Source organism: Labrus mixtus, chromosome 6 (genome assembly GCF_963584025.1).
Source record: "Labrus mixtus chromosome 6, fLabMix1.1, whole genome shotgun sequence".
NCBI lineage: Eukaryota > Metazoa > Chordata > Actinopteri > Labriformes > Labridae > Labrus > Labrus mixtus.
In genome coordinates this window covers 22484894-22498904 of record NC_083617.1, presented here as the reverse complement: position 1 = coordinate 22498904, position 14011 = coordinate 22484894, and the positions used below count along the sequence as shown (strand labels likewise).

At 38.4% G+C, this 14011-nt stretch overlaps 1 protein-coding gene across 1 annotated transcript in view; it reads left to right on the top strand.

The window, feature by feature from the left end:
• Positions 1-14011, top strand: part of pdzd8 (PDZ domain containing 8) — a 40008-nt gene that overhangs the window by 16198 nt on the left and 9799 nt on the right. Inside the window, exon 3 of the mRNA XM_061040522.1 lies at positions 1743-1845. Coding sequence (XP_060896505.1) covers positions 1743-1845 — 103 coding nt within the window. The remainder of the gene's footprint in view (positions 1-1742; positions 1846-14011) is intronic.

Sequence of the window (14011 nt, the reverse complement as noted above, 5' to 3'; positions counted from 1 at the left end):
ATTTCTAACGTTAAGAGTTTCTTTCGGTTCACTGTATTTCAGGAGGTTTTGAGGACACTGAATTTGTTCTTCATTTATTTGTATTGATCTACTCTGTACAGCAGGGGGCAGCAGTGGCCAAAAAAGTAGCTGTGATCTCATCTTATCATTTCAAGAGTCTGTATTGAACCATTGCTTTCTCAGCATATGAGCGACAGTTCATGGGGAAAAAAATGGCTGGGACTTTGAAATATAAGGGAGTAAGACTTTTTCCTTTTTTCTTCTGACTAATACAACTGAAATGAAAACTAAATGAACTGCCTGACCAATTGATATAGCAGTTTTCGTGATCTTTTAAGTTGTGTGAATGAGCAAAATATTTGACATGCTGCTTTTTATGTTTAACATGAAGGAAACACCTAGTAGATTTAATGAGTGTGAAATGCCGTTTTGACAAAACAAGCAATCTGAAGATGTTGTCAGGGCCTCCGAAACTTGTGTGATGTGACTTGTGATGAGACATTTCAGCGTCAAAGCATCAGCTCATCTCAGTAGGTTGAAAAGCGACTGGCCAAACATCAATGTTAACAGAGAGCAAATGTTTAATTTGGGCTTTGTAGCTCATGAACAAGCAGAGCTGGTACTGACTAAAGCGTATCTTGTTTCTGTAGAAATAAAAATGAATAATCGGACTCTCATGAAATATGAGGAAAGATTTAAGGATGTGTGTAAAAACCTCAATAAAACCTTTATGACCTTTTTGTTGGTGCTTTCAGTTACATTTTATGGTGAGAAAATGATTAAGATCTTTCCTCTACTAAAAGATTTATCACCACATTTCTCTAAATATAACCCCAACACATCACCACCAACAGTCAGATCGGAGTAATAGATCATAATGTACTCAGTGGTGGCCTAGGATTTTGATTGTCATTTAGATGTCATGTTTAATGTTTATATTAAAATAACCTTTTTTTGTTCTTGAATTTAAATGGGAACTTCAGTTAATAATATCATATAATATAAATGATCTTTAAAGTGGAATGTCACAAAGTCGTGGGAAATGATTTAAGTCTATTGAAAGGCGACATTTAATACAAGGACATCTATTTTTTCACATCTTTCAGCTTCAAGGAAACTCTAAAAGACATGAGCTTTAAAGCATTTTATAGGTTTCTTACCATTGGTAATCATTTATTGTGTTTCTAATATTACAGTAATTTATACATGAAATGGAGAGTTTGAAAAATAAAACCGACTGCTAATAGAGAATAATTACCTAACTGACAAGCACTCAAATGACTCATAGTCTGCGTCTTCTGAGATAATTTATATTCATGAAGGATATCACTCAAGGGAAGAAGCTGATTCAGGAAAAAAGGTTCCCAGGGCCTTAAGGGTTACATATTTAAGAAACACAAGACCATAAACACCTAAACATTTGGTTTTACTGGTGCTTTTTAATCCCAGCTGTCACTGGGCGAGAGGCGGGGTACCCCCTGGACTGGTCTCTGGTCAATCACAGGGCTGACGTATAGAGACACACAAGCAACAATACTTACATTCAAACCTATAGGCAATTTAGAGTCACCAATTAACCCAACGTTAACAGCTGGGATCAGCTCTACCCCCCCCCCCCCCCCCCCCCCATGGCCCTGAATGGGATATGCGGTGTAGATAATGGATGGATGGTCGGTTTCATGTGCTGGCAGAATGTCACAGATTACTTTATTTTTATAGTGTATTATTTTGTGTATCTGCAGGCTGTTTATCCTGGGCTCCTATGACAGAGAAACCTACGTCCACTGCACCCTGGAGCTGAGCAGCAACCAGTGGAAGGAAAAGACCCGAAGCTCCATCAAACAGGTGGGAACCATCCCCCCCCCCCCCTTACCCTTTTATTAAACTGCTTTTCACTTCTTTTCATTCTTCTGGTTTAGGTTTCAGATAAATCATGCATAAACATCCTATACCATGGTCTTCGTTTGATGTACTACATAGAGTGTATAAAGTAACAAAGGCAAAAAGTAAATGTCCTTAAACATCTGAGTCCTAATGCCAGAACGGTAGGGTTACATTTATGGGTTTTAAAATCAAATAAAACTAGTGACCTGGGACATGTGATGCTGAGACCGTGTGGCATAGGTTCCTCACTTTGTTTTCTTCACTTGGATTACAGAGAGGGATGTGAGAGTAATTTTAAACATCTACCAGAAGAGCTGCAAAACGAAGGAGGAAATGCCTTTTTTGGTCTTTTGCTCGTAATATATCATGTTGAAGGATGATATATTACTTATACCAAAGTCAGGTGGCAAAGAAAAATGTTAAGAAACAAATATTCTATGAATGCATGCTTTTACATTCAAAATGTTCCGTTTTGTAACTGATCGTGACCATAGAGTAACATAAGAGGATGTAGCAGGAGAGAAGCAAGGCACAAATCTGGCTATCAGAGATTCACAATTCAACAGTATTTGCCAAATGCTAATAGAGTAGCTGGCAAATTAGTCAGTTGATCACAGCGTTCTCCATATAATTTGGTTTTATTGGAGCTCATAGGTGACTGGAGTTGTTTAAACTGAAGAAGCTTAAAGAGAGTGTGTCAGCTAGCAAACCTTCAGCTCTTCAATGAAGGATGGAGCAGCAGGTAAAAGACTGTAACTTAAACACAATAAGTCATGTCTTATGGCCAGCAGTCCTTTCTGCAGTGTTCCTTTTAAGCCACTGAGACTTGACAAATACGTGTAAACCAATAATGCAGAAGCTACATAAAAGTAAGAGTTTATGGTAGAACTGTTATATTGGATTGCATTAGATTACATAGGTACTCATAGTAATAATGGCTGATTGGTGTATATCAGCATGCATTGAATGCTTTGTGTCCAATCAAATAGCTTGGTCTGACTCTGAACTAAATGTTGTATTGTTATTTAAATAAGAATTCTCCCTTACCCCTTCATGACAACTACAGCATAACTGCCAAACATGAAGTTGTCAATCAATTTATGGAAATTAAACTGAAGCTAAAAGTTTCCAGCAATCGAGCTGCTAAAAAAACATGAGTGCTTTTCACACACTCAGAAGGGTAACACACACACTTCCTTGATCACCGATTCTTGGACACTGTGTCTTATTGACACATAGAAGCTTATATTTATCTTTCTTGCACTGATGAGATTTTCTGATTGTTGACATTTTAAGCTGCAAAGACAGATTTTCAGGCCCCTCCGGCAAACCTTTTGTAATTGTTGCAATTCAGAGATATTACAGTTATCACATCAGGCTTGTTTGGTAGTGACTAATGAGCGTTTTAGAGTGAAATGTCAGCCTAAATTACCCGCTCTGCCTCCAGCAATGCCCGCTGCTGCTATCCTCACAATCTTGTGGGTGATATGTAGCGGCTCAAATAATTGTCCTGAACTGTGCTTTCACATTATGTTTATTGATTTTGATGGACACCCTCGTCCAACAATGGGGAAGTGAAATATCAGGTCTGGTTAGCAGAACTAACCAAATTATCTTCCTCTTTCTTTCATTCCAAAAAGTACAATTTACCCTTATGTTAATCAGATACTGAATATTTCTTTTTTTTTTTTTATAAGGCTGAAGTTTATCGTTAACTTTGACCTGCAACAACAGAGTTTATTTTAAATATATTATCAGCAGATTCATTTTATGGTTAATTTTTTATTTGATTTTATTCATCATGCAATTTAAAACTTAATAAAACAAATGTTGTGGAAAATATCTGGTCAGGTTTCAACTGAAATAAGACAAATGCAAGAAACTACACTATAGATACAGCTTCTGATTGTCAGAGTCTTCTGTTGATAAAGTGTTTCATTTTTGGCCGTAGTTTGAAAAAAAAAAAAATAGGACCCACTCAGATATGCTACGTGGACATTTCTCTTATTTTTCACAATGGAAAGGTCATATTATTTACTTGATTTCAGGAATAATCATCATGAAGAAAAGAAAATTAAAACATTAGTTTGAATTTAATAAAATCCTGATTGGGGTGTTGTGTTGGCAAAAATCTTAAAAGTATGGGTTATATAATGATACAGAGATAACTCAATATGACAATCCTGGTAGGCTTTTGAAAGGGATTTAAACTAATCTTACTTTGGGAGTAAGCATATATCTTAAAGCCTTATTGAGCTCCATATCAACTGCAAAAGCAAATTATTATTTTAATTTTTTAAGTTTTTTTGGGGCCTTTTTGCCTTTATGAGATAAGACGGCCGAATAGAGACAGGAAACACTGAAAGTGGGAGATGAGATGCAGCAAGCGGCTGCTGCGACGAGGACTATATTCTCCATTCATTGGACACGCAACATAACCACTAGGCTATCTGCGCCGCTCTGGCAAATGATACTGTGGGATTTTACATTTGATGTCTGGAGGACACTTAAGGCCCATTGACACAAAATACTTTTGTATCTTTACTCCAGTAATTATTGGATCAATTGAAAAGCATGAAAGCATTGACAATAAAGTGCATGTATCAACCTTATGCACGTCTTTTCTTTACGTTTGTAAAAACAGAATGAGGATCTCCCAGGAAAAAAAGGCTCACTGGCACAACAAAAGCTCAGGGAACCTTTTCAGTACAGAGTGCAGTACAGTAAATGTTGCAATGAAAAACTGATTCAATGCTCACACACCTTAATTCTTTCTTATATCGCCCGATCTATATTTAAAAGCATATGGTAAACAAACAAAAAAAAAACGGCTATTGCTTATACAAACTTCACATCCATAGTAAGAAATCTACAAACCTTATTCAAGAAGTGAACAGACTGTGGTCATTTAAGAATAAAGCCAGCAATCCAATAGGTAATAAATATGTGAACGGTTCCTCCACCACTCAACCAATACAGCCATCAGCACAGCCTGCTCCAAGTGGACCCACTTCAAAGCACTTGTATCTCTCTTTTGTTAATACACACATAAAAATGCAGATCCACGGTGGCATTTGAGCCTGAATTATCAGACTCCTCCAGTCTGCATGTCCCCAGCAGGACTCTGTAGTACGGATTAAAGGCTATACCATCTGGAAAAGGTCAATGCGCCATCTTTCTCTCACTCTCCCTTTTTCCACTGCTGATTGCCAGATATGAGCTTCTTCACTTCCTTTGTGGAAATAGCAGCTTGCCTTGTGTCTGTAAATGGTTTTCATGTGATTTGAATATTTTCTGTCTTCCCGACCAGTGAGCCACTCGCTCCTGCTTTTTCACCGCACTATTTGTTTGTCTTCCAAAGGGGCAATCTGCTCCCGTCAGATAGGGCTTGGACTGTGTGCAACATGCTCTTTAGGTCTCTGTCTTCCAGCGGAACATCTCTGCTGGTTTCACATGCTATGGAAATGCAATGCCACACAGGATTGTTTGCATTGTAGCGTTTTAAGTTCTCAGGCATTTGGTTGATTCAGTGTTGTTTTAAACTGCCAAATAGTTTTTGTCCACCTTGGTTATCTTTAACTGGTTTTGAAATGATGACATTTGCTAGTAGAGGTGGGAGAAAAAATCGATTTATGTAAAAATCGAAAAAAATAGATTCTTCTCTTCTAAGGTTTAAAATCGATTCATAACTTCCAAAAATCAATTAATTAAAAAATATATATTATTATTATTTATTTATTTTTGGGCTAATCAGTCACTCCCTGCTAAGTGCTAAGGCTAGCTCTTTAACTCAGTAGCATGCCAAATAGAGCACCAATAAATTCAGCCAGTCTCACAGATGACTGGAGTAGATCCTGAAGTATGTACTGATTCATAAATAGACTTTGAATCCATGGATCCATAAATCCAGAATAGCTTTGAATCGAAAATTGATTCTGAATCGTGACCCTAAGAATCGAAATCTAATCGTGAGACACCCAAAGATCCCCAGCCCTATTTGATAGGTTCGCTCTTTTCGGCTATTTTACACGGGTAAGAAAACATGGACATTATGTTTGCTTTGTCCACTGGGAGACAAACATGTTAATGTCTGAAACAGGGGGTCAGTTTTTATAAAGAACTTAATCATTTATGGTTGGTTACTTTCCAGTATACAGTGGAGAGCATGTATTTATCAAACATTTGTCTCTTTATGGAAGCTAGCATCCTGAAACAAGTTCAGTGCTTATCCTCCTCATTTACATTTATTCTACCCAACACTTGTTCTTCAGGTATTTAAAGGCCTCTTGCTTTGATCTTGTATTCTCTTTTTATCCCTCATAAGCTAAATGTTTTATCTTCTCTGACTGTGAAACACTTTAATAAAATAAATCATGATCTATAGAGCTTCAATAGGCTTAGTCCCACATCAGCTGATATTAGCTAATTGCAGACATACTGGGGTTGAGAAGTACAGAATCATTTTTTTAGAGGATCACACGGTCTGGTTTATTTCACCCCCTTTTCCAGTTACTGCATCTGGATTAATTTAGGTTGTTCTGGCTCAGTTCAACTAGACCTGATGTTGCTGAATTTCTCAGATGGAACACTAACTTCTAGCTTTCTCTTTCAGCTGCTGTCTTTGTTTAGTGGGGAGCAGTAGCTTAGTCTGTTGGGAGTTGGGTTGTGAACCGGAAGGTTGCCAGTTCAAGTCCCTGTGCGGACCAAAGTATGGGACTGTGTCAGGTAGCTGGATTGGTTCTCTGTTCTGCTCTCTGAGTGTGTATCAACCCCACACTGACATCTCTCCATTAATGCATGTCCACAGGTCTTGTTTGTGCATGTGTGTGCATGTCAGTCAATATCATACATTTGTTTATATGCGTTTTTTAATAATGTTTTGTTTATTTAAATGCTTTTGCCCAAATGCTGTTTTCATATTTGGACACAACAACAATATTATAAATAATGTACAAATATTTAGAGAATAGTTTATATTATATTATTTCTACTTTTGATGTTCTTTCAGTGCCACCATGCTAACAGCTCTGAATAGATTGTCATTCTTCACATTTATTATACAAAAAAGAGGTCCTTTCATCCCCTCTGCCTCCTATTGGTCCATGTTCCCTTCGGCCACTTCACCGTGTTGTGTGAGCTTGCTTCTGCACAACACAGACCACCTGTGAACTGGGTAAATGAAGCCCTGTTCCATTACAGTGTGAAGTCGGGTGGCTATTTCATTTTCTTTTTATCACTCATTTATGGTGTGTTGAGGTTGGGGGGGGTGGGAACTCTGTCAGGCATGTTTGCACATCTGCCCCGTCGATTCCATCGACAGCCCTGAGTGCTGATGCTTGGTGACAGCTTGACCGAAGACACGTACAATGAGTGTTTGTACACACATGGGCTACAGTAACACTGGTCGTGCCATATGAGAGAATGTGTGTTTTTGTGGCTATATGAGGCTGAATGTTCTGCCGGATGTTGTTTGTGCTCATCAGAGCTCACAATACTTCAGTTTCCTAGTCTCGACAAAATATGTTGTTTTATCCAGAGCAATATAAAACATTGATTGATGAGAGTTTAAAAGAAGTACAGACTTCAGATGTCTTTATTTTATTATTTTATTATCTGAGAGGTAGGACAAGGGATAGAGTTGGAAATCAGGGAGAGAGAGAATGGGAATGACCTGTGGGTCCCAGGTTGGATTCTAACCGGGCTGCCCGCTTGGAGGACTACAGCCTCCATACAAGGTGCATGCGCACGAATTTCCCCTCTGGGGATCAATAAAGTACTATCCTATCCTAACCGCTGCCCCACCAGTGCCTCGACTTCAGATGTCTGCTTAGGTTTTCTGAGAAGAACAACCAGAAGGCTAAACCAATATAACAGCCAGACATTTGCCCTCAATCCTAAAACATCTTAAGCTACACTTTATTCTAAGTTCTTGCTATATTTCAGTCTCAAATGATGTATAAAATATATGTTGAATATATCTATATATATATATTTATATACTGTTTATATATATATATATTTATATACTGTTTATATATATATATATTTATATACTGTTAAACTATATATAAACAGTATATATATTGCAACTTTTATATCTAAGGCTGATGTTAAAGGACTTGTTGATCTATCCTTTCTGGGAGGATGTAAAGGTGTTGTTCACAGCTGTGTCTGCTGTCCTCACCTTCGTAGCACAATCTTATCCTTTCCCAGTTTCTATTTCTCTGCCTCTCAAACTCTAGTCAATATTCACTTTAAACAGACAGACACACACACACACTTACACAAACAGGCAATTTTTGAAGGTGATTTAAGGATCTCTGACGCATGCCCTACAAGCTCTCCACACACACACACACACACACACACACACACACACACACACACACACACACACACACACACACACACACACACACACACACACACACACACACACACACACACACACACACACACACCTCCTCATCACTGGGTTGTTTGATGTTCCACTCAGTGTATCTTTGTGTCTTTAATCTGCCCGGGACACCTGATGAAAGACAGTTGGTTGATGAAGAGGAAGAGGCTCACATACACACTAACACTCATGCACATAGTCAACGACTTGTAGATACACACATTCACAACAATGAGTCATCTCAGACATGGGTTCCCTTTATTCTTTATATATTTTATTTCAATTTGACTACTTTAAAGCCAACAAAAAAACAAATTTATGTAGAACTTGGACTTTTGATCTCACTTGTTAAAGCGACAGATTCACATAGCATCCTCTGCCATCATCGTGCGTGAATGAGTGAATTGCCCATCGTTATTAACTCATCCCATTCATACACATTCACACCCTGCTGGCCATGCCGCTCATGACCAATTAGGAGTTCAGTACGTTGCCCAAGGACCCTTTAAACCTGTTGACTGCAGGAGCCTCCAGTTGAAAGACATCTGACTCTACCACTGAGCCACAGCTGCAAAAAATCTATGTATATGGAACATTTTTGTTCAGTTTGTGCTTTAAGTAGATCATAATGAGATCAAAAGTATGTTTCATTTATATATGATGCCTTCTATTTTTTGATACTTTGACCCCTTAGTAAACTTGTGATCCAGCTCTTAATTAGTAGTTTAATACACAGTCTGAAAAAGGAAAGGCTTTAAAACAGCATCTACACTTTGACTTTAAAATACATTTGGAGTGAATGTAGTAAATAGTCTACCGTTTGGGGAAAAAAGGGGAAATAAAAATCTTTTGGGAGGTTTGTACTTGTGACTGCAGTATCCGAGATTCAGCCCTGTTCTGCTATCTTAATATTTCCAAACACCAAGAAAAACAACACATTGTTCATACCTTTCAAAGGTTTTTAAGCATCCTGCAAGTCAAACGTATCACTTCTGTAGCACGCTGAAGCTTTTTAAAGGTTGTTAAATTTAAAAATGACAATATTTTATTCTTTTTTTATTCTTTTCTTAATTCAAATGAAGCTACATCATGTCACCATTTACTTCCGACACATAGGAAGCCCATCACCTTGGTCACTTTTCTGAACACAAACATTGACTTTTGGTGAGTGACACATTTATCATCTATTTCCACCTTGCCATGCCAATTAAAGGGCCTGTTCTTATTCTGTTTGAAAGCAGCTGACCGCACTTGAAGAGCAGATTAAAGACATGAGAGGTTGGTCGCACACGCTGCTTGTTCCTAATCGTTTCCTCCACCGATCAATTCATCTCAGAGGAAACTCAATAGACCAGCCTCTATGTGCATGACCGTCGGAGCCACAGCTATATTAGATTTTTCTTGCTATTTTCATTTAGAGTGCTTTTTTTCTGAGCCTATAGACGTGATCTCTCATTAGAAAAGAAATGACCTGTTACATTGTATACATACTTCAGATTGTCAAAAAGGCTGCACTGTTTATATAATTAGCCTCATTCAAAGCCAGGAATACTTGATGAGATGATTCAAAAACTGTCAAATAGCTATTGTTTTGTGCCATCGGCTTATTTGGGAGAAGATTTCGTCTACAAGTGATAATTTTGTCTGGCTGGACTTTTTTGAGGCTTTTGCCCCTATATTTCACTCAACCTGAGAAAATATGTTGTCATAATGCTATATAAATGTCCCGTCCTGGTTTTACCAAAGATAGGGTAACCACAACCCCTTGCTTAGGCAGCAATATCAATAAGTTATGTTTTTTGGCCATTTTCGCTGGATAGGGCAGCTGAAGAGAGACAGGAAATGGGGGGAGGAGAGACTGGGGGACGACATTCAGCAAAGCAGCGAGGCCACACTCGAACCCATGTCCACTACAACAAGGACATTAGTCTCTGTACATGGGGTGTGCGACATAACCCCTAGGGCTAGGCTATCAGGCGGCCCAATATCAAGGTAACTTTGATAGTTTTGGGGAGGCTAATTTTGGCTAGCTTTAACCAAAAATCTACTCAAAGCGATAAAAGAACACACTGTGGAATCCCCAGCTAGGGCAATGGATGATTGTTTGACTGATGGTTTATGAACTTTTATTTACTTTATACTGTGCCATTAATTTTACCACAAGAGCTTTACAGAAAAACAGAAAGACTACTATTACAGAACTGAAAATAACCATTGTTATATAAGGCAAGGCAAGTTTATTTATGTAGCACATTTCAGCAACAAGGCAATTCAGAGTGATTTACACAAGATATCAGAAGCATCATGACCCACATATACAAAAAATACACTAAATATTAACAGTAAAAAAAGTCATTACATAATAAATCCCAATATTGCACACTGAAAGCCTTAAACATAATGAGCTATGTTGTATAAGCTTTTAACATAATTACAACTTTAACAGGTCAACAAAGGGCTAGCGGCTAAGATAACAGCTTGTGGTAAGTGTGGAGACATCTTTGGCATGATTGCTTTCCTCCACACAACAAAAGGAACACACACTTCATGTAAACCCCACAAACATTTGAAACGGCATAAAATCAAATTACGTCAATTTGATAATTTAAGGTGGGCCTTCACCATTTTTGACTTTTTTGCCATATTAAGTGATTCCGTGACAGCCTTCAATTTTTTCAATAAATTATTCAGGCCTCTGTGGCAGCGATTTGTCATTTCATGTCTGAAAGAGCATACTCTGCTTTATCATCTTTTACTGTAAATTGGAAGATTTGAAGACTAAAAACAAGCCACATTTTTATGAAAGCTGAGAAAAACAAAGGTTTGTATTACTTATGTGTTAGCTTCTCAGTCTGCTATTTTTGCATTTTCAGCTGACCTGATTTACACACTTTTAAAAACACAGATTTTTCCAGAAAGATTGTCATCGATCATTCAAACAGTAATTAAAATAGATTGTCCCTACAGAACCACAGTATCATTCTGAGTAGCTTATAATAATTACACCTTAAAAAACATCTTCTATCAAGTTATCATTGTTTAGTCTGAGGTTTTATCTTTTGATTTCGTACCTCGGACAATTGCCATCATTTGAAGCCACAGTCGGTTTGACAAACTACCTATATTCTCTGAGAAAGTCCGATATAATACAGACTCTTGATTTATGAAATTACTCTGATTGTTCTCTCTTTCTATCTATGATCTGACAACTGACATGATGTAGGCTTGTCTGTTTTTCTTCTGCTGAGTCCCTGATATTAAAAGTGATGGGGCAGTCACTCAGTATATTTACTGTTTCTACTTCTCCTAAGCAAAAAATTATATTATATCGGATGTTTTGTTCAGCAGAACCAAATGAAATTACAACCTTTTATTTTTGTCTTCCTGCCTGAGTCAATGCAGAATGAGGGTTTGTATGAATCTGTTGTTTTGAACAGCACTTGAAATAACCAACGTAGCTGAGATGGAAATGACGTCAAGTCTGTGGAAGAAGAACAAGCATGATGTTAAATGAATGATATTTAAATGTTGTGTGGTCAAGCAGTCAGATCTCTCTGGCTCATGGTTCTGAGAAGCAAAATGACACTTTGGCAATAGCAGCATCTAAAGCACCTGTTGATCTCAGAGGAGGGAGATAGGAGCAGTGTTTGCATGATAGACGAGCACTGGTGTTCAAAAGAGGAGAAGGACTGAAATGCCAACTTGATAGCGAGAAAAAAATGGTGTCTTACTCCTTAATGAACCAATAGCAGTAGTTCAAAATGTAGTTCCCATTTAATAAACTAGGATGATGTAACGGTCACCAAGGATCCCTATTTATTTAATGTCAGGACAATGACAGTGCCACATAAAGGGAGCGTGTGGGCTACCGACCCACCCTTGCTGTCCATACAAGTGCAAATTAGGCAGTGCACCTTTTTGTTTGCCCTTGTCTCCATAACAACTCCTTTGTTCTTATTCCTTTTGAAACCTGCTTCCTGTGATAAAAAAGGCAACCTCAAAATTCAGATTCAGCTGCTCACAAAACACAAGTGTAGAAGTAAACTTAATGATCTTACTTTTATGCTCAATAAAACATCAAACAGTTTTTCTGGAACGTACTAGATTATTTTTTCAAACTATGAAAGTAATGGGTCAATAATATTTGCCAAATAATCTGTGTGACTATGTTGAGGTTATAATAGATAGAAGGAAAATAGATAGAAAAAGGTGTGAAGACACTGAAACACATCGACAAGAGCGCCGGTAGAGAAGTGCAAGGAGAATCCAACCATGGCTCCCTGACAAAAATAATTTTGGATACAGAAGCTCTATAATTCAAATTATAAAAGAAAACAAACTCTCTCTTTTTCACCTCTACAAAGAAAAGGCTGTTGAGGCTGTTTGCTCATAGAATATCCAGTAGACGGAGTTGAGTCCGTGTGTGCAATATAACCTAAGCCGAATGACCTAAACCTCTTGAGCTCTCATTTTCAATGACTAATCTGCAAGAAAAATCTTTAAATACAAGCACAGCGCTTACCCCTTCACATGCAGAGTCTTGTATAACATGCCTTACATATGGATGTGACATTGAAATTATCATGGATAATGGGATCTGTATGCACAAAGCAGGCTAGTGAGGCTAGCCAGTAGAGCCCTGCAGGGATTTTTTTCCCCGCTCTGGTCCACCCCCGCTGGATTTCAGACCATTGCAGCCAACTCTTGCAGTGTATGTGATCCACTCCTGCCTGCCCCCTTAACATCTGAGTCAAATCCCGCCAGCACCCGCTCAAATTCTGACCATTTACATTAAAGGTTCAGAATAACAGGTAAACAAATGCACTCAATTAAGGAGTAGTAAAATAAACGTGTTCTCTGAAGTAAAGCACCACACAATGCTTCACTGTTCTCTCAAAGCTCGCAGGTTTTATCTTTTGAATCGTAAGGTCCATCTATCTTCCACCACAAAAATTAAGCGTTTTCAAGAAAATAATACAACTGCAATGAAGAACACCATTTCAACAGTTTGTTAAAAAAAAAGTTCTCCATGCCTGTGTCGGATATGCTGGAAGAGGGCTCAACCCAGTGTGGTGGAAATATTAGTGTGGTTTGTTTTCCTTGAGTTAAACTGACAGCTGTCAGCAGGATCAGTGTAGGTGATATCTGATATCTTAAGCTCTATTTGAAACACTTACCCTAACAGCAGCTTTCATGACACTTCTGAATTCAATGGTTCTTTTATAGTGGCTCAAACCCCTTGAACACGATATCTTGAAACCTTGGATAGTTTGAGAGGAATTATGCTTGAAATGTTTTAAATGCAGACTTCATACTGTAAGTTTAAAAACTGTCAAAGATATTGTGTCTGAGAACACGTACTTCATATTATGCGTCACTGTGATGCCTTACAAGTGTCCATGTAAACACCTGAGCAGCTATTGGCCATGCACCCCTCCCATCACCCCGCTCCACCCACATCACCACTGGGGTTGCTAATCAGACGTGGCAGGGAATTGCTGCGCACTTGCCTCGCAGCGACTTGTACCCTATAACCATACACAAATCGATCTGACATGTGGTATTAGATTAAATTACCAAGCAGCGCAATGACAGGGAAAAGGATTTGTGCAACGCCCCCCCCCCCCCCCCCCCCCCCCCCTCCCTCCGTCTCACACGCACCCAGGTTGACTGCAGAGCTGAGGGTTGTTCAGCCAAGCAACAGGAGATGCTGCTCAGTCCGATTTATTT